The sequence below is a fragment of the Columba livia genome, chromosome Z (genome assembly GCF_036013475.1).
Source record: "Columba livia isolate bColLiv1 breed racing homer chromosome Z, bColLiv1.pat.W.v2, whole genome shotgun sequence".
Lineage (NCBI taxonomy): Eukaryota > Metazoa > Chordata > Aves > Columbiformes > Columbidae > Columba > Columba livia.
In genome coordinates, this window is record NC_088642.1 from 5,090,530 (window position 1) to 5,117,197 (window position 26,668).

At 37.7% G+C, this 26,668-nt stretch overlaps 1 protein-coding gene across 3 annotated transcripts in view; it reads left to right on the top strand.

Moving 5' to 3' along the window:
- Nucleotides 1-26,668, top strand: part of RIT2 (Ras like without CAAX 2) — a 186,094-nt gene that overhangs the window by 91,745 nt on the left and 67,681 nt on the right. For 2 of the 3 annotated variants that reach the window (XM_021284871.2, XM_005500406.3), the window contains exon 4: nucleotides 4,878-5,069. In XM_021284871.2, coding sequence (XP_021140546.1) covers nucleotides 4,878-5,069 — 192 coding nt within the window. Of the gene's footprint in view, nucleotides 1-4,877; nucleotides 5,070-11,769; nucleotides 11,956-26,668 lie in introns of all 3 variants that reach the window. The other variant, XM_065046924.1, reaches the window with a different exon arrangement.

The following is a 26,668-nucleotide window of genomic DNA, read 5'->3' on the forward strand; positions in this document are numbered from 1 at the left end:
CTAAGTTGAGGAAGTGTGGTCTAGACAATAGACTAGTGAGGTGGGTTGCAAACTGGCTTAAGGACAGAAGCCAGAGAGTGGTAGTCAATGGTGCGGAGTCTAGTTGGAGGCCAGTATCTAGTGGAGTGCCTCAGGGGTCAGTGCTGGGGCCAATATTATTCAATATATTCATTAACGATTTAGACGAGGGAATAGAGTGTACTATCAGCAAGTTTGCTGATGACACTAAGCTGGGAGGTGTGGCTGACACACCAGAAGGCTGTGCTGCCATCCAGCGGGACCTGGACAGGCTGGAGAGTTGGGCGGGGAATAACCTGATGAAATTTAACAAGGGAAAGTGTAGAGTACTGCATCTGGGCAGGAACAACCCCAGGTTCCAGTATAGGTTGGGAAATTACATATTAGAGAGCAGTGTAGAGGAAAGGGACCTGGGGGTCCTGGTGGACAACAGGATGACCATGAGCCAGCACTGTGCCCTTGTGGCCAGGAAGGCCAATGGCATCCTGGGGTGTATTACAAGGGGAGTGGTTAGTAGATTGAGAGAGGTTCTCCTTCCCCTCTACTCCGCCCTGGTGAGACCACATCTGGAATATTGTGTCCAGTTCTGGGCCCCTCAGTTCAAGAAGGACAGGGAACTGCTGGAGAGGGTCCAGCGTAGGGCAATAAAGATGATTAAGTGAGTGGAGCACCTCCCTTATGAAGAAAGGCTGAGGGAGCTGGGGCTCTTTAGTTTGGAGAAGAGACTAAGGGGGGACCTCATTAATGTTTATAAATATATAAAGGGTGAATGCCATGAGGATGGAGCCAGGCTCTTCTCGGTGGCCAACAATGATAGGACAAGGGGTAATGGGATCAAGATGGAACACAAGAGGTTCCGCTTAAATTTGAGAAAAAACTTCTTCTCAGTGAGGGTAACAGAGCACTAGAACAGGCTGCCCAGGGAGGTTGTGGAGTCTCCTTCTCTGGAGACATTCAAAACCCGCCTGGACATGTTCCTGTGCGACCTCACCTAGGCGTTCCTGCTCCAGCAGGGGGATTGGACTAGATGATCTTTTGAGGTCCCTTCCAATCCCAAACATACTGTGATACTGTGATACTGTGATACTGTGATACATATAGAATCATATGGGGATTGCTATCAGTTTTATTTCTGCAATCAATTTTAATGGAAAAAGAAAATGAAAATATTGTTCTGACTTCTTTCAACTTTTAGAAAAGTTTTATTTTGTTCCTATCCAGATTTGATGCTTGTTCTCAAGTATAACATCTCTTGAAGAAGAATGGTGATTTTGTTTCGGAAGATTTCTTACCACACTTTTCAGTTAAGTCTTAGTCATAATACACAAGAGAGTATTAGAGACTGATATCAAGCTTCAAAGTGCTATAAGCATGACAAATCTTCACATTAATTCTCAGAATTGATTTCCTTTTAAGGAGGTGTGATTTCATTTTGTCTCTTCCCTTTGGCATTCACTGACTTGGTAATGTTTCATATTTTCCCCTTATTGAGTAGCAAATGGCACCTAGTACTGTTCCTGAATATTTTTTTAAAGCCACTTTTAAGGTGGGAAACAATTAAAAAAGATATCAGTGCATCAACTGCACAGGTACACAGCTGTTTATTTTATAAGAGAGCCAGGCAAAATATAAAAATAAAACCACTGAAAAATCTGTAAAACCTTTAGGTCCATCTCCATCTACATTTGAACCCAGTTGAACTTCAATTTTAGTTCTTACTGTAGAGATAGATATAAACTGCTAAATCTGGAGAGGGACTTGAAATAAAAAGTGAACAAAGAGATTTAACTACATCTTAGTTATTTGGCTTGCATATGTAATATGTATACATTATTACAGCAAGGGTTATGTTATGTTTACTGGAAATTTTATTTGTTCTTTTTCTGAGTATATATTATTATGTTGGGATTCCTGATAAACAGAGAAAAATAAACACTTCTCTTCAAATCAAATAAAAGTTTTATTTATGTTTGACCTTTGAGTCCTTGACTCTGTAATGAACAACCATGCCAAGGGGAAAAAGCTGAGGAGTAGAAGTCAACATCAAAATAGAAAGAACATAAATGACTGAGATGACAACAGAAAACCAAGTAGATGTCTGCAGTCCAGCTCACAGAGAGTAATTAATGTCTCTGAAAATGGATTGCTGCAAACATGACACTAAAGCATTTTGGCTGTTTAGTCTAATACATCAACAGCAATAACATGTCATAATAAAAAATTGCAGAAGGAAATTCTTTCTTACCCCTAAAGTAATAACTTTGCCCAGTTATGAACCAGAATGATTAGGTAAATGACTTTGACTCAAGAATGGTAGTGTCTAAAAGCTGAGGACTTTGTCTCTGCAATAATCCAACGTAAAAAAAATAGGAAGCCAGATTCTCTTGGGAGTCAAAGAAATCATTAAGAATTCTTGGGAAGTGATTCTCTGAGTACCTATGCTGCAGGAAGTACCTTACTGTGAGTAACTTAAAGAGGGATACATGACCTCATTCCTTTTTGCCATGAATGGCTATAAATGGAGGTACAAGGTTCTGAGTACCTCCTATAGGTGGATAATCTCACTTAAGCAGAGCTCATTCTTTGTAAAAGGCTGTGCATAATAAACATACAATGTTACAGTAGGTGATGTATGAAATCTCTGAACCAGGAAGACAGGTTATCTGAGCTGAAATTTAGGTTCTGTATGAAAACATCTACTCTTAGTTGCCTACGTGGGAGCTAGTGGCTTCATGCAGTTATATAAATGTTCAGCTCTCTCTGAAACAGATAAACAAAAAAATAGTTAATTAGATAAATAAAGAGATAACAATTTTTCATCAGCAGAGGCAATCTGTTGTCCATTAATTGCATTGACTTGCTCACTATAATCCATTACAGGAGCTCAGTGGCCTGCAGCTACACAGACACCTAAATTCGGAAGCCTTAATCTACAAGTTTCACTCCACTTAAGGTTTCCATTGTCTGCTCAGCCTGAGAGGTTCCTGGCCTTGTTCAACTCCTCCTACAAATGAGATTGCCTTACTAATAATGGTGCAAAACAGTGTTTGGTGATTGCTGCAAATAGAGGACAATCAGTGCACAGGGGATCGGAGGATGCAGAGAGACTCTAGTTATGTCAGGAAAACTTGGGATCTGAGGGTGAGTAAGGGAGAAGGAGTAAGTCTCTGTGTTTAGTCATTGACACTTGTCCATATCTTGGAAATCCTGGGTATGGTCTCCAGTGTGGTATTACTTTGTTTGTTAATCCAATGGTTATCTAATACAGATGGCAGGCAAAGACCAGCGAACAGAGACAGATCTCTATTTACTTTCTCTCCCACACCAACAGAGTGTAGAATTTTGTTTGACGTCTTCTATTCTTCTTCCCACTGCTGCCCTACTTCTTACACATATAGTTTCAAGACAACAGGATAGAATATGGCCTGATCTACCCTACGCTGTAGCTTAGTAGTTAATAAACTCTCCTGGGATGCCAGTGGTGGTAGTTTAGAGACCTTAAAATTCTGAGTAAGTCTCAAAACAGAATCTTACCCTCAAATTGCCTATTAGTCTGCTATTTTGGAGCTTAGTCTATGAACTTTTTCCTGCAGCAGGTGAAGTATTTTGAATGATATATAAGAAAGCCCTTGGGTAAAAGATACATCATGAATAAATGATAATGGTCAACAGGAAAGTCTATTCACAGAAAGTATAATCAATCAACATGAGTGACTATTGGGAGAGATTTAAGACTGAGACTTTTAAAAGAGCATAAGCAATATATTCCCTTCAATGTTCAGCAAGAACTGAGGATATATCTATAATGTAAACTGTTTTAAAAACTCTAGCCTAAATTCTCAACACAGTGAAAAATACAGTATGTGATATTGTATCCTGCTGCTCACAGAAACAGTCCAATGTTGATAAATGTATTTCTTGCTTTATCAGACCTTCCTGCATCTTAATATCTCTAGAGAACTGATTCTGTCAGGAGGGTTCTGATCCTGAATGACTGTTGCCATGGTGTTGGGTTATTCTGGGCTGTGATCAAGAAGAGCAATCAAACTTCAAAAAGAAACTGGCTTTAAAACATATTCTCAAGCCACAGTGCTTGAGACTAGTTTTTGAAAACAAAATCTTGAATCTTGTACAATGTGGCAGTTAAATACTTCTGAAAAACCATACTGATAACCAGAAGAGTTGCTGTGACAATAAATAGAGGAAAATGCAGGAAAAGAAAATTAGGCCAGTTCTCATACTATTTGAAAGTGTTCATTTTCGTTTAATGGTATTATCCCACACTGAACTGAAACCCCCAGCTTCTCCGAGAGAATTTGAAAGAGCAGAACTTTTTGCAGATTCTATTCCTGTTTTACTAGGCACTATTCCAAAGCAGTTGGGAGTCAATATCTTTTTGATACTATTGAGCTTTTGAATCGAGCGCATAATAAGGATTTTACACCTGTCTGCAATCCCTAGACATCCATATAGTTCTTCTTTTACACCTGTCAGCTTTCAGTCAATTGCAAGTCGTCTATGTGTACCGAAAGCACTGCAGAAGGTTCTAGAAATAACATGCAACAGTATTTTCTATATGCAGGCACTGGCATAATAAGTTCATTTTCTAAGAAGATAGACTTCCTTTGATGCAAAACTTTTTTTTTTTTTTTTTAAAGTCTTAAGAGGAATCCTGGTGATGTATTATCCAGGATGATGACCCAAGAAGGATGAACAAGTTTCAGTGAACAGTATTTAAAACTGTAAAACAAGCAATGTGAAATTATGTAGGAAATGGGGGAATTTTTTCACAAGTTCCTTATTTACAGGTGGATAATTCTGTTTGCCAAATTACTGAACATGTTCCTCCTGTTCCACAGGCAGAATTCACAGCCATGAGGGACCAATATATGAGAGGCGGAGAAGGCTTCATTATCTGCTATTCCATCACAGACCGCCAATCCTTTCAAGAAGCTGCTGAGTTTAAGGAACTAATTTATCGTGTCCGGCACACCTATGACATCCCCTTGGTACTTGTGGGAAACAAAATAGATCTTGAAGAGTTCAGACAAGTAAGCAAATTCTCTGTTGTTTGTGTTGTGTTTTTTCCTTAGTTACCTCAGGGATTTCTGTAGCATATGCTGTACAGTACTACTGAGAATTATTAGAACAAGATGAGATTTAATCAAACAGCACACACTAGGATTTATAATAAATTAAGAACTTGGCAGTACTTTTCATTCATGTTATGGATCTTAAAGTAAACTTGGCCAATCGATGTATTTACTTGAAAAGGAATGCCACTTTTTTGTCAGAAATTGTATATGTGTCCAACATGAAAGAAGATCCAGTCAGGATTTTTGTCGCAAAACCCCTGTTTTCTTGGGAAGTTACCAGCCATACAGGTCATACAGGTGTTTGGTTGGTTTGTTTGTTTGTTTCATAAAAATACCAGAATTAATGATTTCTCGAACTCAAACTGGGAAAAAAGTCTAGTTAAAATGGTTAAAAATATATAAAATTGACTGAAAAGGCAGTGGCTGTGTTATTAGGGAGTTCAGGTAAGATGGAAACATGCAAGACCTGAATTCACTTAGATCTGTATATAAAACTTGAGCCACTGCCACCTATAGAGCAGTAAATTTATTTGACTATGAGGGCACTGGGTGTGGCTCTCTCAAGGTTTTTAGTAATCTTTTCTCATTGTTTTCCTTTTACTTCATTTGTGCTTCCTACTTGCTGTTTGCGTTGATGTATGTGTGCAAGGGAGCGAGTTAGAGAGAGAGTATCTTAGAAATAAGATACGGAATGGGAAATATCCTTAATAATAAGCAGAAACTTCAAAAAGGGGGAGAAAAAAAGATTTCCCTATATAGAATCTTAAAAGGCGCTTTATACACATTACAATTACTTTCAAATGACTGACTTCTGTGCAGACATATGTAACAGTTAAATAAAATAGGGTTTTTCAGTTCATTAGCATCTGTGCTCACATGATCCTGTCTGCTCTTTTCCACTTATCCTGTCACTCTTCTCCCCATTTCTTTGTCTTCTTTCTTCTACCTGAAGAAAATCCAAGGTAGTGTTAAGCCTGAAATCAGTCATCAAGATCTAATGATCTACATTTAAAACTGCACATTTGTTTCCAAATCATTGACCTTCCCCATAAATCAGACTGTGACAAAACCTTAATGCTGACAATCCAGGTCCAGTTCGACACACAGCTTGAGACTTCTAACAACAGTGCCAAATGCAACATGTAGTACAATCTGTGCAGCCTATAGGACACTTCTATACCAGATGAGGGAGGGATGTGGATTGAGTTGTTCTGCTGAACACACTTTCTGCTGGACATTGCACCTCACCCTGATAAAAATGGGATATGATTGATCACCTACAGTTACCTACAGATGAGGCTTTCAAGAATGCTTTATTCACTAAATGATATGATGACTCTACAGTTACCTACAGATGAGGCTTTCAAGAATGCTTTATTCACTAAATGATATGATGACTCTCAGAAGAGAGTTGTATTTGGCAATACCTCTTTCTGATTTTGTGTATTATTTGCCATTTATGTTTTAATCACTGTCAACGCATACAAAAATGTATGTTCAATTTAAATGTTTTACATATGCCTTGATGACCTTTTCCTGCCTCCCAAAATGGAAAATCAGTGTGTGTGGGTGCCTGAATTAGATATTACAAGCAGTACTCAAGATTAAAGGGTATGGACAAGCTCTTGGGAATTATATTGGAAATTACATCTTTGAGATGTGACAGACACACAAAAACTGCCATACAAGGTTGTAACTGAAGATCTTGTCTGAATTTATATCAAGGCAGTTCCAAATCATGCTCTTTTTTTTTTTTTTTTTAAGTTTTCAATGAACTAGGATTTAGGTCTTCAGAATATTTTCCTCTATAACTCCTCTACATCTGTCAACAAACACGGCAAAGTCAGAAGGGTTTTCTCAAATATTCTGCAGTCCAGACTTTGGGACACTCTCCTATCAAAGACTAGTAAGATAATACAATGCAAATCTACTCCTTTGAATAAAGCTCTTGAGTACGCTTAAAGGAACAAGTAGCACAAACCAACAGGAATAGAGCTGTATAAAACAAACAAACAAACAAAACAAAACAAAACAAAAAACAGTTTACTCTGAAGTCCACAGTTTGGGAACTGATTTTTAGCTTTGGACTAGCTCTATTCCAGGGCAGTTGTCTCCATGATTGCCTGGTGCTGAGGTGTAAATGTTGTGCTCCTGAAGCATATCTTCACTTAAATTTCACCCATAGTTCTGGTAATGTTCTCAGAGACCACTCCACAATTCAAAACAAAACATGGTTAAGTGGATGTGATAAGGAAATACTACTCAGAGTGCCTCTCAGACCTCAAGTGAATCACTAATGTGTGGGAGGTCATCTCTGTGCCCAGCTTTAAACACATATTAATGGGTTTTAGCAGCTTATTATTTCAGTACTGGGAAGTGAGGTTGTGCTCTATGTTTAACAAACACTGAAACATGCTATATCTATGTTTACTCATTAGGTTAAGCAATATCTAAGTAACTTGATGAACTGTGGAAAAGTAGAGTGAAAGGAATATTTTCAAAGTCATGTACTGTAGTTGCAACTTCATTAAAAGTGCTTGAATGGTAAAAAGTGTCACCCCAGATAATTGAGGTGACAGAAAACAACGGTCTGACAGTGTATGGCATTAACGTACCAATGAAAAAACAGTGAGGTATACAAACATACCAAATGCAAAGAAGTAAGCAATAATAGGTGTCAGAATGCAATTAACCAGATTGAAATTCAGCCAGGGCACCAGGGCTAATATTGTTGCTTTGGTTAACAACATTTTTGTCCTATGAAATTCATTAAAGCTGCTGTAATGTTATTCACGGTATTTGGAAACATAACATCAAGTTCAACATTCCCGGGCATCATTTCCATTTAATGTCAATTCCACAACAATCAGACAGGCTGTAGCAGCTCAGCCAGACAAAGCTCTTTTTCAAAATGTGATCCCCTACACAATACAATTAATGATGCATGTCACTTGCCTGAAATCTATCAACAGGACTACAAGAATAAAACTAATCTGCAATTAAAATCTTGTGCTAGGAGAAACACTACTGAAAAAACAGCACCAAAAAGCTTTTAATTTTAAATATTTTTTTTTATTATTTTCTGATGGCTTCAGTGAAATCTTTGTTGTCTTTAAGAATGCCTGTCTGTTTTAATGTCTTAAGAAATGGGTTCGTCTGTACTTCTTAAATAAAAAATAATAATTACATTGATCAGCCTAAAGAATAAACACTTCACATTTTCTCTGAAAAAATGTGGGGGAACAACTGTGAAACAACTATGGAGAAAAAAGTATCATAACTTTTTATCTTGATATGCATATTCAATCTGGTGCCAAGGCACTTGCCATTCTCCATTCCTCTTCATCCATTCCTGCTGCAGCTGAATCTAGTCCTTTCTGACCTTGTTCCATTTTGCGTTTAAAGATTTGCTGGCAAAGTGAATGAACAGAAGTGGTTAAGGCATTCATCTGTGTTCATTCTTGGACTTTCAGCCTTTGCTCTAACAAATATTCAAGTATTTTATATATTTTATCCAACAGCTGTTTGTTGTAAAAAGGAGAGTACTAAGTGCTTCATTAGATAAGATTTTAATTTCAGTGGTTTTTAACACTCAAGTCCTTAGATTAATAGAGATAGGCTGTACATGTCTTTTAATGTCTTTAGAGTTTCAGAAACATTTAGGACCAGCAGATATGAAGTGCAATAGATACTTCCACTTCAGGTAAGATTTGTCACTTTACCCCAGAATAATGTCTGGTTCTTACTGAAGTTTAAAATCTGTATGATGGATAAGCATCTAATTAAAACACATTCATCTTCAAAAAACACAATAACCAGCTGATCCTGTTTGAACTCAGGCCATGTTAATGTTAAGTAGCAGCTTTTACTTAAAATACTTTATATTAAACACACGTGGCACTGGTGAAGGTTGTTTGAAACAAATATACATAACACTTTTCCTACTGATCATTGCAATATATTACATTCAGCAATTTGGAGGATGACTATTAGAACTACATAAGCTCCTTTGAAAAATGTGCTGTAGCCCTGAGCTGGAAAGAACAGATATTTCCTGGCAGCTTTTTCAAACTTTTAATGTGGATCTGAGAATCCCTCTAGAATTTCTACCTGTGTAGAAACTGCATAGCCTTTATGGAGACGTTTTCCTTATACTCTTTTGTTGGACCCCAGAAGAATAAGCTGTGGGGTCAGCTGAATCTATGGATAATATCATGTCCATTGAGTCCAAGGTTAACAGGGCAGCTCAAACTTCGTTCAGCTCTTGGTCTCTCTGGGAGGCCTGTCATCAAGGCTGCTAGTTTTGCCAGTACAGTCTTGGTGCTGAAAAGTTGTTTATTCTTCCACACATGAATTGTCTCATTGCCTTCAAGTACAAATATTGGCAGGAGCAGTATTTTGAAAGCATTTTCTTCCTTCTCTCTCCCACTACAGCCTCCCTTCTTCATTAAAAAATATGAAATCAAAATGAAATCTGTCTTTAACATGGAACAATATCTTATTTAATTATAGGGGATTCATTATATTTTATTATGCCATAAGATAATTCTCAAACCAGGATTACAGTAACTGTACGTTCTCATGATCTGAATCAGCTGCCTGCAGAGAATTTTTGCTTCAATGAGGTTTTATTCTGGAATTTGTTCAAGATGAGCTGAGTGGTTATCAGATATAGCAGTTGTTCTATTTTTATGCTGGCTTCTAAAACCATGAAATACCTGTTAATTACTAGACAGTGTTGTGGTGTTTTGTTTGGTTATTTAGTTTGTTTTGGTTTAAATTTTTGGTTTGGCTTCTTTTGCATGAATGACTGTTTAGTATATTTCAAACATTGTCAGTTTATACCTTCTGATGTCTGGCTGAGACACTGAAAATACTTACAGAATATAAGATTATGTTTTATTTTATTTTCATTTTCCAGCTCAGGACTATGAAGCACTGTTTACTAAATGCTCTCTTAATCATAGCAGTCATTAAACTGCAGTATTCTGAAATTCTTACCTTAGCATCAAACTGAATTACTTTGCTTTTGTGGTTGAAACAGCTCTCAATTTTGTAAATGTCATTTACCACCAACAGTTCAATTTTCTCTTAAAGACATTTAAGTAGAAGAGATTGTCTACTGAAGATTCCTGTATCCCATTTCTCAGGCCAGTGCCCTACACAGAGTGAGAGATTTCATTGTTTCTTCTAATCCCTTTAACTGCCAGTCAAGGGAAGAGCATTTCCTGTTATTTAACGACAAAGAATGGTGTATTTTTGAGTTAACATTAGCCTAAGTGAGTTGGCCAGATGCTCTGTGAAATCCATACAGAAAAACAGGAATTATCACATATTATAGAAGTGTATTATAAAATAAGATTAATCTGTCCATGAAGATGTCTGTCCATCTTCAGACTGTAGAGGGAGGAAAGGACAGCTATCTTCCTAGTCTTTACACAGGAATACCTGGGTGAGACAAAGACTAACAATATTGTTTGTGACCTCCATTCAGTTGAGAATGTAAACTCACTGATTCATTCTGTTATTATTGTTGCTGCTAACTACAGACTAGACTCTTGAAACATGGTCAGCTTTCTTTTGGTATCTGAATGAATAGAATCTAATAAATCATCATTGTTAGGTGGCACTCCCTTCTGAATATCAGTGTGAGCTCTGATCTTACAATATCTCAAATGCATTCAGGCAGGTTTAGTCCAAATAACAACTACAAAAACCATAGTGGTATCTTTAGTGGAAACAAGCCATCACAGAATATGGCACAGAAGAGAAAACGCTTCAAAACTATGTATTTGAATGTTGCAATTATTTTTTTTTTTTTAATTAATTCATTCATACACCTTGATATCATCTTGGTTGTTCATTTTCCAGTTCAATTTCACTAGCATAAATGCTTGCTGAGAATGAATTACATTTGTAAGAAGGTGCTTTAGTCACTTGCATTCACTTACCTAAATATTGCTTTTCCTGCATAAAATCACATCATATTCTTCTTTTATTCTTGAAGTTCTGAACAATGTAAGCCACTTTTGCTGTTTTGATGGTGCTATGACTGTTGTCTGAATATTTGGAAATAAAAACACTGAAGTTGTCATGAAGTTTTATTATCTTAGAAAGCTGTCAAACCTTATATTTGACTTTCTTACATTACCAATTCTGTCCTGTTCCTCTACACCTCTAATCTCTATTTATTTTTAATTTATTTTGATTTTTCAACATTTTTTCGCACTCTTCATTTTCCTAAGAAGTCTTCCTTACATCATCTACATAATATCTGTTTGTATTTCCTCTGCCCACCAAAAAGTGTATGCTTTTCTATGCCAATGCAATTGTAAAGGTCAGTTTGGGAGTTGTAGTATCTTGGAAGGAAATTCTGCTATTATTAGCTTAACTGTATCTAGTAACTGTTCATTTATGCACAGTTTCCGTATTTGTCATTTCAATGGTTTTATATTTCCACAAAAAGCCAAAACCACAGCTTCACATTACACAGGCTGAAAATTGTAATGAAACTGTTAGCTCATTTCTCATAGAATCATAGAATTATTTTGGTTAGAAGAAACCCTCAGAAGCACTGAGTCAAATCATAACTGAACTTTAGAACTAAACCATGTCCCTGAGAGCCTCATCTCCAAAGCTTTTAAATCCCTTCAAGGATGGTGACTCAACCGCTTCCCTGGGCAGCGTATTCCAGTCCTTGACAACCCTTCCAGTGAAGATTTTTTTTCCTGTTATCCAATCTGAACCTTCCCTGGTGCAACCTGAGGCCATTTCTTCTTGTCCTATCACTTGCTGCCTGGGAGAAGAGACCAACACCCTCCATGCTACAACCTCCTTTCAGGTAGGTATAGAGAGTGAGAAGGTCTCTCCTCAACCTTCTTTTCTCCAGGCTAAACCCTCCCAGATCCCTCAGATGCTCCTCATCAAACTTGTGCTCCAGACCTTTCACCAGCTTTGTTGCCCTTCTTTGAACTTGCTCCAACACCTCAAAGTCTTTTTATAGTCAGAGTTTCAAAACTGACCCCAGGATTCAAGATGCATCCTCCACAGTAACCAATACAGTGGGGTAATCACTTTCCTGGTCCTGCTGGGCATCCTGTTCTTCATGCATACCAAGACAATTGTGTTAACCTCTAGTGAATTATTCAGTAAGCCTTGTAATCCCTTCATCACAAAGCAGAAGACATTTGAAGCAGACAAAGATGCAGATAACAAGCCACTTTATACGAGAAGAAAGAATAGCTCAACTGAAACTAAAACCAAAACAAAACAAAACAAAACAAACCTTTTAGAAAGACAGAAAGACAGAGGCAACTAATTACTCGTAGCCAAAGCAGGACAACACAAAACGTGTAACAAAGAATATACACTAGGGATGGTGCTGCAAGGTCACATCATGGCCAGAGATATTAAACAGCAACATTCTTCATGTTGTTTTAAAAGTCTCCCAGTATTTAATACCTTCACCTGGTTTACCTTCCCCATCCAACTCGGAGAGCATAGAGCATATAAAATCGTGTAATGAAAGCATAGAATATCCTGAGTTGGAAGAGACCCACAAGGATCATTGAGTCCAACTCTTGTCTCTGCATATGGCAACTCCACAGTTCACACCATGTATCTGAGGACAGTCTCTTCTTGAACATTGTCAGGCTTGTGGCCATGACACCTCCCTGGGGAGCCTGTTCCAGTGCTCCACCACACTCTGGGTGAAGAACCTTTTCTTAATGTCTAGCTTAAACTTCCCTTGACACACTTTCCTACCATTCCCTTGGGTTCTGTCTTTGGTTACTAAAGAGAAGAGTTTGGTGCCTACCTCTCTCCCTTCCCCTGTGAGGAAGCTGTAGATGGTGATGAAGTCTCCTCTTAGTCTACTTTCTCCAGACTGAACAAACCAAGTGACTTTGGCTGCTCCTCATACAGCTTCCCCTCAAAACCCTTCACCAACTTTGTAGCCTTCTTCTGGACACTCTGCAGTAACCTAATATATTTTTCATTCCATGGTGCCCGGAACTGCACACAGTGTTTCAGGTGAGTTCACACCAGTGCAGAGCAGAGTGTCTTCTTGGTCTAGATTGCTCCTCAAGGTGAACTTGGGCTATGAGATTTGTCTGTTTCGTATGTAAATTGGGAGATTAGTTGTTGTGAAGACTTTAATGCACTTTTTATTTGTCAGTCATGCCATCAAGATAATTCTTCTTGGCTAAATCAAGCAATTGTTGTTGGAAAACTACCCACACAAGCCTACTACAACACAGCCTTGTGCAGGGCTTGTTTATGAAAAAGTGCAGGGTGTTGTTGCATTCCTCAGAGCTTCTCAGAGGGAAAAACATTGGTTGCACAGTGACCACAGAAAGAGATAAAGCTTGCAAGGAAAACCACAGTGGGATCATTTCTTGAGTGGACAGGGCTTAGTAAAAATCCTGAAAAATTTCCTGTTTACAAGGAAGTTAATTATCCCTGAAGGACTTAATTTTTTTTAACCAGCAGAGAAAGTTTTAAGTTAACGGCTGTGTATGACTCTTACCTTGGTTCCTGCCATGCTCCATCAACAGTGCTTCAGAAGTCTGGTTGCAAAATTCCATTTTATTAGTTTTCAGTTTATTTGCTGGAAAGTTCATCATCCTGTCTGCAAATCTTCCTCTTGCACACTGTGCATAAACAAGGCATCACCCTGTTCTTAATGCCGAAATGGTAGAGGCATGAATGTACCACATAAGGCAGTATGAATTGGGGCACAGTTTTTGCTTCTCCATCCCTGAAAGCAACATGACCTCCCATCTCTTGAGATTTTTCCTCTCATTTTCTGCACAGGGGCACACATATGTGAAAGAGAGTGTCATGTAGTGGGAAGATATATTCAATATTATTCAATATATTCAATATTATTCAATATATTCAATATTATTCAATATATTTTATATACTTGCTTTTATTTTTACATCAGCAAAATCAAGGTTTCAATATAACTCTTATGTATTATTTACTAGAGTTACATCTCAGGAAACTATGTAAGTAGATGATTAATTAGAGTGGAACTAATGTGTGTTCTTCATGTTAATCTGCACTTGAGCAAAAATGCTGTCCTGAAAGTGAGACAGTAATGAGGAACTTTGTAAAAATTAGAGTCCCTTGACAAAGCAGCAGATTAACATAGGAGACAGCATTTACTGAGTGCAATGCTTATATATAAATATTCAGAGATTGCTTCTTCCACGCTCAGGATCAGAGCATCCCCACACGTAGGAAGTCAAGGAAGGGAGACAGGAGGCCTGCGTGGTTGAATAGGGATCTGTTGGGTATGCTCAAGCAGAAGAGGAGAGTTTACAGGTCATGGAAGCAGGGGCTGGCCACTTGGAAAGAATATAAGGCTGCTGTTAGAGGATGTAGGAAGGCAGCTAGGATAGCCAAGGCCTCCTTAGAACTACAGCTGGCTACAGGGGTCAAGGACAGCAAAAAGAACTTTTTCAGGTACATAGCAGATAAAACTAATACCAGAGGCAATGTAGGCCCATTGATGAATGGGGTGGGTGCCCTGGTGGCAGAAGATACAGAGAAGGCAGAATTACTGAATGCCTTCTTTGTCTCTGTCTACTCTGCTGGAGGCTGTGGTGGGGAACCGTGTACCCCTGAGACCCCGGATGAAGCCAGGTCAATGGAGGAGTTTGCTTTAGTCAATGAGGACTGGGTTACGGAGCAATTAAATAGTCTGGACGTCCATAAATCCATGGGTCCAGATGGGATGCATCCGCGGGTGCTGAGGGAGCTGGCTGAAGTCATTGCTGGACCACTCTCCAACATCTTTGCCAAGTCTTGGGAAACGGGGGAGGTGCCCGAGGATTGGAGGAAAGCAAATGTCACTCCAGTCTTCAAAAAGGGCAAGAAGGAGGACCCAGGTAATTATAGACCGGTCAGCCTCACCTTTGTCCCTGGGAAAGTAATGGAACAGCTTATCCTTGGTGCCATCTCAAGGCATATCAAGGATAAGAGGGTTATTAGGGGCAGTCAGCATGGCTTTACCAAGGGTAAGTCATGCTTGACCAACCTTATAGCCTTTTATGAGAATGTAACAAGGTGGATGGACGATGGCAGAACGGTGGATGTGGTCTACCTTGACTTCAGTAAAGCCTTTGACACAGTCTCCCACAGCATCCTCACAGCTAAGTTGAGGAGGTGTGGTCTAGACAATAGAGTAGTGAGGTGGGTTGCAAACTGGCTTAAGGAGAGAAGCCAGAGAGTCAATGGTGTGGATGGTGCGGAGTCTAGTTGGAGGCCAGTATCTAGTGGAGTGCCTCAGGGGTCAGTACTGGGGCCAATATTATTAAATATATTCATTAACGATTTGGACGAGGGAATTGAGTGTACTATCAACAAGTTTGCTGATGACACTAAGCTGGGAGGAGTGGCTGACACACCAGAAGGCTGTGCTGCCATCCTGCAGGACCTGGACAGGCTGGAGAGCTGGGTGGGGAATAACCTAATGAAATTTAATAAGGGAAAGTATAGAGTCCTGCATCTGGGCAGGAACAACCCCAGGTTCCAGTATAGGTTGGGAAATTACATATTAGAGAGCAGTGTAGGGGAAAGGGACCTGGGGGTCCTGGTGGACAACAGGATGACCATGAGCCAGCACCTGCCCATTGGCCAGGAAGGCCAATGGCATCCTGGGGTGTATTAGAAGGGGAGTGGCTAGTAGATCGAGAGAGGTTCTCCTTCCCCTCTACTCCGCCCTGGTGAGACCACATCTGGAATATTGTGTCCAGTTCTGGGCCCCTCAGTTCAAGAAGGACAGGGAACTGCTGGAGAGGGTCCAGCGTAGGGCAACCAAGATGATTAAGGGAGTGGAGCACCTCCCTTATGAAGAAAGGCTGAGGGAGCTGGGGCTCTTTAGTTTGGAGAAGAGGAGACTAATGGGGGACCTTATTAATGTTTATAAATGTATAAAGTGTGAGTGCCATGAGGATGGAGCCAGGCTTTTCTCGGTGGCCAACAATGATAGGACAAGGGGTAATGGGATCAAGCTGGAACACAAGAGGTTCCACTTAAACTTGAGAAATAACTTCTTCTCAGTAAGGGTGACAGAGCACTGGAACAGGCTGCCCAGGGAGGTTGTGGAGTCTCCTTCTCTGGAGACATTCAAAACCTGCCTGGACATGTTCCTGCGTGACCTCACTTAGGCGTTCCTGCTCCAGCAGGCGGACTGGACTAGATGATCTTTTGAGGTCCCTTCCAATCCCAAACATACTGTAATACTGTGATACTGTCATTCCTTGTAGCAAGGATAGCTTCCTGTGTGTTTTTGCAATAGTAGCTCAAAATACTTGAAAGAGAAAATTTTGCCACAATTTAATTACAGCTCATTGTGGTGTCAGAAATAATAAGAGCATGACCCAGCATTTAAAGAAGATTAATCTGTTTAATCATCTTTGTTTTTTGAACACTTGCTTGTATTCTTGTCTTAATGGCCTGCTTTTCTTTTTTTCTTTTCTTTTCTTTTTTTTTCTTTCCCCTCCCTCCACTCCCAGATGAATTAGGAAGTTAGAGAGATTTTTTTTATCCAGATCTAACAACTTGGTTAAGAATAACTGCATCTTAGCTTCACACTATGTAACATGGTTTAAGCTGTGTAGTCATGACAAGGAAAAATAAAACAAAACAAAAAACACTGACCCAAACAAATAATCTGAAAAAAAAAAAAATGAAAGGGAAAATATCTGCATCTCATATCCATTCTGGAAACTTCCAGTCTCTTATCCATAATGTCAAAACTTTACAGTATAAAATTAATTTATAATGGCAGCTTCTGTATCTCTGAGTAAGTTGTTTGATATAGCATAGTTAATTCAAGAAAGTTCTGGAAATTACAGCTGATAAAATGACATTAAAACACTTTACTACACTTGAAACTGAAGATGCTAAACGTCTGTAAAATGTCAGAACTCAAGTCTTGGTGTTACAGTCATTAGCAGTATTAATCACACAGTTCTGCTGATCAGAACCCCAGATTCATTCTAGGAGTCAAGGTATGGTATCTTATTGATTTGAAATTAATCAGTATTGGAGTTGATAAAGTTTAATATCTTCATCCACCTTGTCCTGGTGGTTGTTATTTCAAAAAAGAAATAAAGATGCACATTCCTTCTGTCATTGCTGCATTTGTTTCCTCTGCTGCTCAGGGAATGTTCTTGCCCTCTGTTCCCGTCTATGTCATTTTTACCGTCTGCTACAATCCAAAAAGGTCAGTAAGGACAAAAATAATATGTCTTGTCATTTTATTTTTTTTTTAATTGTCTGTTACAAGCATCAACACAAATGCACAGGGTTTTGTGTGTGCGTATGTGTGTCTGCAAGTCTTAACGTTGTAATCTAACATGAACAATGTGTTCACTGTAGGTTATTCATCAGCACCACAGGCCACCCTTCGGGTATTCCTGTCATACATAGTTAATAATTGAAATTTTGAATTCACTTTACGTCTCTGAGGTGGTGGGAAAGACAGTGTCTGAACATTTAATGATCTTTGTCATTACCAAAACAATGAGAAATATCTTCTACTATTTTGCTAGCTGTGACTCATACTACCTCTTCTTTCTTTGTCATTAAAAAAGTAAAACTTGACTTTGCTTCTGAGTCTCCATTCATTTCTACGGCTCATGATTTCTTGGATTTTAAACCCAAGGAATGCATGAGATAGATATGTTTTCTTGTCTCTCCCCTGCCTCCCCTCTGAAATGTGAGTGATATTATCCCAAACATGCTTAGTGCTAGCTCACTGAAACTACAGACCAAAGCTAGTGACCTTTCTACCATTCTGTCAAACTTTCCTGGCCATTTCTTCCAACCATACACAAGCTATTACCACAAAACCTTGATCTATTTTCCACTGAAGCCAGACAAAAGAAATATACTGTTTGCAAGAAATCAGTCTGGGAGTTATGGCCAGATTCTCAGAATTATCTGACATTCCCAATCTCTTTTGCTCTCTTTCTTAACATACGGTATGAGAAAAAAAGCATAGATTTTCTCTATTTAATTAAAAATAAATATAGATCTCATGTTTTCTTGTTATTGTTTTTAAAACAACATTTTTAATAAGATATTTGTTACAGGATGGGAAGGGATTGCAGGTGTTTTTGTGTTTCATGGAGTCAGAAGAGAAGCTGGAAAACCAGGAAGTTGGAAGAAGGAGCAGAGAAGGTGTTCTATGAATTCTTTGAAATGAAATATGCGTTAAGTATTCATCACACTATAATAGCATCTGACTTGATTTAGGCTACAGACCTGTGTAGCTACTTTCCCAGTGCACCTCACTGAAGAAATCTTGCTTATAGAAAAGTTAGATTCCCTTTTAATACCATTTTTTCCCATCTGAAGTCAATCAGATGTTTTCACTGATGATTACCTGTGACTACAAGGTGAATGGTGATGCCAGTTAGCCCTATCAGGATGATAATGCTCCCAAAACCAGGTGAGAATTAGAACTTGAGAATAGTTTGATTTGATTATGAGGGTATGCAGTTGTGAGAATGCCTGAGATCTTTCAGAAAAAAGGGAAGAATGGGAGAGTTATAGAGGTTATAGATGAGTCAGTAGCACTTAGTAATCAGTGAGACTGAAGCCTGGAAGTTCTCTGGGAAACATCAAGCAGAACTCCAGATATGATGGTGGCTGCAAACAAAACCCTCCTTGACCTCTGAATAATTTCTGTAAAAGATTTTAAAAGTATTTAGTATTACTGTGCTTCTAAATTTTTAAACAAATAGTATTTCATCTGGTGGCTTTACTCTTGCTAAAGTTTTGTACCTCATTTGATAAACATTTGAGCCCATGAGGAGGAAGAAATAGAAGGTAAGGAGGGTGCCTAGGTCTTAGCTCATATTGCTTTTTTGCTTTTTTTTTTTTTTTTTTTTCTGAAAGTATATGTTTCAGTCCTCTGCATTTGTTTTGAGGAAGCCAATAACAGAGAATTGTGTATAAGGATAATTCATAGATGAAAAGTGTCCATATAATTTACAAAAAATCCAGGGAATTCAGTTGTATTCTGTCCTTCAAACTCTGTGGAATCAGAAGCATGAAACTGTGTCTAGATGAGACAATGATGAAAGTGCCCTCATGCTCTCATCTGGAAAACTTCCCTGGCATTCTTAATAAAAAATTAAAAATAAGAACTGAATTTTTAACTATGTCACAGCTTTGTCAATTTGAGATGCAATTAGTTTGTCAGAACATGCTGGAGAAACTCCCTCTATTTGTACCACTGTTCTGTAGACATCTTCATTCTCTAGAGCTATCAACCTAGTGCTATTTATGTCATTTACATTGAACAACAACAATGAAACAATACTAATTTTATTTATTTTGGAACGTTAGCACATAAAAATAATTTTATGTTTGTCCTGATTGCTTGACATTTTCAGTGTGGAAGATCTGTAAAAGAGAAATTGCTTTTTATGGAACAGAGGTAAAAAGGCCATAAGAGAAAGAGAAGATAATTAATTAAAGCAGTCATAAAAAACTATGCAATAACTCTGATAGGTACTTTTTTTTTCCCTTGCGCACTGAAGTTAAAGGCTTACATTTATGCCAAAGATACACAGTGGTACAAGAATCTTCTTTATTCTTTTAATTAAAAAGTTGCTTCACTTTGTGACTAGAAAGTCTACTGTTCTTTGGAAGTGTGTTTCTTTAAAGCAAAATAGGGTTGGAATGGCTATTTTTCTTCAAAATTCAAAACCAGAAAGAAGCAGCAGAAAGCTTTGTAGTATTGAAATCTCTGGCAGAAAATAGTAATCTAAAAAAACACTGATATTTAGACAGAATATTAACACAACATAGTAATAAATATATATATATATATCCCGTGATACGTGAAATTAAGTATCACAGAATCACAGAATGTTAGGGACTGGAAGGGACCTCAAAAGATCATCTATCCAATCCCCCTGCTGGAGGAGGAACACTTAGATGAGGTTACACAGGAGTGTGTCCAGGAGGGTTTTGAATTTCTCCAGAGTAGGAGACTCCACAATTTCCCTGGGCAGCCTGTTCCAGTGTTCTGATACCCTTACTGAGAAGAAGATTCTTCTCAAATTAAAGTGGAACCTCTTGTGTTCCAGTTTGAACCCATTACCCCTTGTCCTACCATTGGTTGTCACCGAGAAGGGCCTGGCTCCATCCTCGTGACACTCACCTTTTATGTATCTATAAACATTAAGGAGGTCACCCTCAGTCTCCTCCAAGCTAAAGAGACCCGGTTCTCTCAGCCTTTCCTCATAAGGGAGATGCTCTACTCCATCATCTTTGTGGCTCTGTGCTGGACTCTCTCCAGCAGTTCCCTGTCCTTCTGGAACTGAGGGGGCCAGAACTAGACACAATATTCCAGGTGTGGTCTCAGCAGGGCAGAGTAGAGGGGAAGGAGAACCCCTCTGGACCTACTAACCACACCCCTTCTAATATACCCTAGGATGCCGTTGGCCTTTTTGGCCACAAGGGCACAGTGCTGGCTCATGCTCATCCTGTTGTCCACCAGGACCCCCAGGTCCCTTTCCCCTACACTGCTCTCTAATAGGTCATTCCCCAACTTATACTGGAACCTGGGGTTGTTCCTACCCAGATGCTATACTCTGCACTTGTCCTTGTTGTATTTCATTAAATCTTTCCCTGTCCAAATCTCCAGCCTGTCCAGGTCTCTCTGGATGGCAGCACAGCCTTCTGGCATGTCAGACACTTTTCCCACCTTGGTGTCATCAGCAAACTTGCTGACAGTCACTCTATTCCCTCGTCCAAATCATCGATGAATATATTGAATAATGCTGGCGCCAGTACTGACCATTGAGGCACTCCACTAGATACAGGCCTCCAACTAGACTCTGCCCCATTGGCCACAACTCTCTGGCTTCTTTCCTTCAGCCAGTTTGGAGTCGACTTCACTAGTAAGTAGTAAGTAGTAAGATATTACTAAGGAAATCTATAATGCTGTTATCCACTATAATGTATTAAACCTTTTACTTCTTCAATGTGTGGTTGTATTTATATAGATTGTGACTGAAAAGAGACAGATAAATTAGGACACCTTCATTTTTCTCTGTCAATGAGAGTATCAACAGTGCCTACACCGTATCTTTTTTTCCCCTGCTTGTGTTTCTCAGTAAAATCCTACCAAAGGTCTGAAAAAAGTCAGTAATATTCTGTCTTTACCTGCTTCTGTATCTGTGGTTTTATCTTGATGAATAATGTACCTAAATAAAAGGATTTTGTAAGATATGTATTCTGAACAATCACAAGAAAGACAGAGAATGGTAAGATGATTTTGAAAGAGAGAAATATGGTTACCTTAAATTGAAAAATAGAATTATAGCATTAATTTCAGTTCATTATTTATATCTATCAAGAGTGATGGTTATAGAAGGTCTGTAGTCTGAACGTAAGTTTCCCAAAATTTAGAATTAGGACTTCACATTTGGGTGTTTCTCTAGTAGAGTGTCTAAATTCAGTACTAGGGCAGCTTATTGAAAATGCTGGAAATAAGAGGTTTTAGGAACAACTGATAATATGAATGGTAACAAATCATCAGGAACAGATAGTATTGACCCAATAATTATAAAAGAACTTAAGTATAAAATTGCTGAACTATTAACTATGTTTGAAATGGAATCAGCACCAGGAAAATGGAAGATGACAACTTCAGAACATTTCAGGGAGCTATAGAGCAGTAGAGCTGAGTTTTGCTGAACAAATTGATAGCTACTGTAAAAAATAACAGAAATAACAAGTACATGAATGAATATATTTCTACAGGCAGAAGTAATCATGGATTTCACAGGGGTTACTCATGCCTAACAAATCTTTCAGAGTTCTTTGATTAAGTCAGCAAACATACAGTGAACAGGATTCCAGTTCCTATATTTCTCTTAAATTTCCAAAGAGTTTTATGTGAATAACAAAAAATTGAAGGAAGATGTCACATGTCACAAGCATTAAAAGGCAGGAATAAATGGTGAACAATGAAAAGAGACTATCCTTGTAATTCCATGTAGATGTAGATATAGATATTCCTGTTGTAAATATACCAATTAGTAACTTGACAATGAGATGAAATATTTTAAATAATATTTAACTACAAGAGGTAATGAAAATGACAGTTGACCGTGATAAGGTTTAGGAGTCATTCTTAATATATTTAAAGACTGGATGATAAGAAATGCAGTGCTGAAGATGGGAAAGTAGTAAAGAGACAGCCATGACAATAAACACATGGCAAAGGTCTGTAAACAAGTTACCAACAGTGAAAAAAAATCAACTTAGAATTACTGTTGAATGATTTCTGTCAGCTCAATGCCCTATAGGAGCCAAAAATCAAACTGAAATATTAGCAAGGGAATAAAGAACAGAGCAGAAGAAGGCAACTGCTGCATGTCAATAAGTATTGCTTCAATATGGTAAGAATTGGTGGTGTCCTTCAGTTTGCTAAAAAGTGATATAGTAGAATTTGAAAATATAGGAGTAGATAGACAATGGGGTATTAAACAGCTTCAATATGTTGTTACATCAAATAAATTTTGGTTTCTGTCAGGAAACTAGAAGAATTTTGGCATGGATAGAAAATGTAATGGAAAACATAAATAATAAAATAATATTAATTGTTATACCATATATAACTAAACCATGGAACTTGTTGCTGCAGAAATTATAAATGTCAAAGTTTTGCTTGTTTGTTTTTTTTGTTTATTTTTATGGATTAAGAAAGTAATTCAATCAGCCACCCAAGGAGGACTAAATAAAAAACATTCTATTTCTAGCTCAGTGTCCAAGCCTTAGATTCCCAGAATCTTCAAGGATATACCAGACATATTCTCTATCCTTGGTTTATTTTCATGGTTTGTCCGTAAGCAAGTTTCTTATGTTGATGACAGCATGAGCTGCAAGACAGAAATGTGGACTGATTTATTTAGTGCCATGGTTTTTCTCCTGCAACACGTGTAGAAAAAAAATTAGCCATAAGCACTAATTTTGGTAGGACAAAGACAGAGAAGGCTCATGAAAACATTAATTTACACAAATGTTTATATTAACATACAATCATATATTTTAAATTAATGTGTACAGCACTATTAAAATAGTGTTAATATAGAGTAACCACTGTACTTATCCTATAATCATATTATTATATAATATTAGTTGATATTGTATGATAATTACTGCAGGTTGTTACTTGGTTTACACTGGGACCTTTTCTAAAGGTACTCCATTTTCCAATAAAATGTTAGCTTGTGGAAAAAATCAGCACATAAAGTTTTTCAGTCTGGAACAGTGTTCCCAAGAGTCTTTTCAAAAATATATGCATCTTTTAATATTATTTTATTTTCTCTTTAAGTGCAAAGAGATTCTTAATAGTAGTGACATTTACTAGAATAGTTTCTGGAAATGACAACCAAAGAATCATCACATGCTGAAAGCTAAATCAATTAAAACTGAAGGTTTCCAGAAACTTTTCTTATGCATGTGATTGTGTTCTCTTATTTAATGTACATATTAAATGCGCACCTAAGTCAGAAGTAACAAGAGAATCAGTAATGGTGTCAGAGGTAAAGCCCAGGAATCTTGACTTCTACTCATCAGATACAAATACCAAATAATGTTTTCTCTCTTGTGCATGATTATATGCTTTGTGTCATTTCACAGAAGAAAATAGCAAGTAGTAAGGGGTAGAGAGATTCACTGATGCATCTGAGGAGGCAAGCTTCAAAGCCTAAGGCTGACATTGCCTTTCAAAACAATTTTGGCTGTTAGTGTTTGCAAACAGATGTCAAGCTAGGGAAAATACTGATCAGCAGTGCCACTGATTTGATGTCCTCAATGCTTCACCAGCTGGATGATTTCCCATTCTGGACTTTTGCCCTGTTAAACCTGTCTTTTACCACATAGTTATAAACCTGAAAGACAAAAAATGAATAATTAAGACTAGTCAAATAGCAGGCACAGGATCTATGTGATCCCATTTGTCTAAGATAGAGAGGGACGAATTGGAATCTAAGGGCTAATATAAGGAAACATAAAAAGTGTTTGTTTTCTGTAGCACAGACCTGAGATGTTTATAGCAACACAGGGAAAACACTAGACAGCACTATTATCCCAATTATCTGTTGTGCCAAGAAGGAAAAAACAGCATACTACCTTTGCTCTCAGATTTACATTCACTTTTCTCCCAAGAAGGGGAGCCTGGATAAAATTGCTTTCGAAAGTGGATGTTTAACGATGGGACATTCTTAAAATATTAGGCTTGTGTTTACTTAAAGGAAAAATCCATAATATCTTCTACTTATGAAGAGGTGATCTGAACTTACAGGGCCAACATTGAATTTAAAACTTGCAAATTCAAGCTTACAGTCCCCATAATTTGGAATACTTGACCATCATGCACAGCTAGAAATAAGCAAAAGACTGTGTCCTACTAAGCTTTGTCTTTCTTTTAAGTAAACTCTACATTTTTAATAAGAAGTCCATCCTGAAAGGCAATAAAATTCAGGTAGGGCTTTCCTTTAGCTCAGTATGTGTGAAGATGGAGATTCAGCAAGTCAGAAGTAGTTTGAGTTATTTGCTACAACACCATTCCTCCTTCAGTGAGGAAGAATAATGACCTAAGTCATCAGAGCTGAATTTTCAGCATCATGCTGGATAGTGGGCTGTGCATAGTCACTAAATTAAAAGATGCAAATGTTTTATTGTTTTTGAGCTGAATCTTTGACTACCAAGACATATTAGAGATGGTTAGCAATTGCCACTTCATTCTCATTTCCCAAAGCTGCAAACAACAGCACTGCATTCAGTTGTTCAGGAAGAGTCTGTATGACTTGAGTCATTATCCTTATGTGAATTGCTGCATTTTTGCAAGTAGACTACTTTTACTGAATAAATGTTAATATTTCAGGCAAAGTTGAGATGCTTGTTCTACTCTGACTATATATTTCTTTATGCAATTTCTTTTCCTATTATTTACCAACCTGTAAACTTTTTATCAGAAAAGTTCCAGATATATATCACAGCATCTATTTCATTATTGAAATCCAATATAAGTTTCAGAAGTTGCTAGTCATGCTAAATAATTGCAGGTATTCAAAAGATGTATTGTCATGTTCTGTAGTGTAATATAATCTACCATGTCTCACTATTTTTTGCTTTAGCTTCTTGAAATAAAGGCTTGAAATCTGGATCAAGATTGATGATTTGGGCCTAAAAAATAAGTCTGATATAGTAGCCTTGAATTTTAATGAGCTGTGAATTTAGTACTGTTTCTGAGACTGTGTAGTCTGAGATCAATTTCTGTCTTTCATTAGGTGTTTTTGCTGTATTTATAGCAGAATGGTCTGCTGGTCAATATAAAAGAGGTACATATGAACTGGCAGCAGTAATGTAACAGCTTATACATAATCTCCTCCTCCAAATATCTCAAGCAGTGACTTGACTTCCTTTGAATGCACTAATATTTTGTATTGCATGTGAGAAATGTACCTAGTAATCCCATTTTCTGGGTCCCATATATTCCGGAAGAACTCAGGAATTTATACAACTCAGTTCAACAAAAATTACTAGACATGTCATTCATACAACTCCAGAAAGCCTTCTGTCCTAAGGCATTTCCCCCAAGTATTAAGTGTCACTCCAAGTTAGGCAAGGCTTTCCTGCAGGGTTTTCTTTATTTCAGTCTCTAATTTCTTGCCTAAATGGTATACTGGAGACTATCAGAAGATGTCAGCAATAATTAAAACACGGGTTTTTTTAGATTGGCTGTGTTGGAATCTGTTCACCCAGCTGTTGCCTGTGTCCTGTTTCACTCAGCTGTGTAGGCCGTGTGGCTTTTCCATGACTGATCCACAGATTTTGTTTTTTGTGGCCTGCATTCTAACCAGTTTCATTAAGAATCAGCAAATAACTGTGGGTGTTTCACTGAAAAAAATACACTTTAAAAAAGCCTTCAGCAACACTAGACGATTAGTGTGGAAAGTGATAAACTTTGTCTGTAATTTCTGATTAAAAGTTTCTAGTTCTTATTTTCATTTTCTCTTTTTTTTTTTTTTTCTTTGAGTATCCTCCTGTATTTTCTTCACAAAAACATCATTAACAGGCAGAGTATGGAAAAAAATCAGAAGACTTCTTTTTAATAGAAAAGAAGATTAATTTGTGCTGTAGACAAACCAGCATTTTAACAATAATTAGGAGTATATAAATAGTTTTCAATAAGAAAAAATAATGTACTTTTGATAATTATTATAGCAAAATATTGAGGACAAACTGCCAATACACTGGCATCACTGATTTTGTAGACTCATTTCAATTCCTGTTGTCACATGATACAGTATCTTTGAATATTGGTGAAGCATACATAAATATAATTTTCTACACATAATGTTTAGGAATATGAAGGGAAAAATGTCTAAACAACTATGTAAATTGTAATTCCTGGAAATCAGAATCTAAGTAAGCATTTAAGTTTTATTGTGGTATTTTTCTTATTATTATTTCACCTTTAATGGAGGCTATTTTGTGTGTGAATGAAC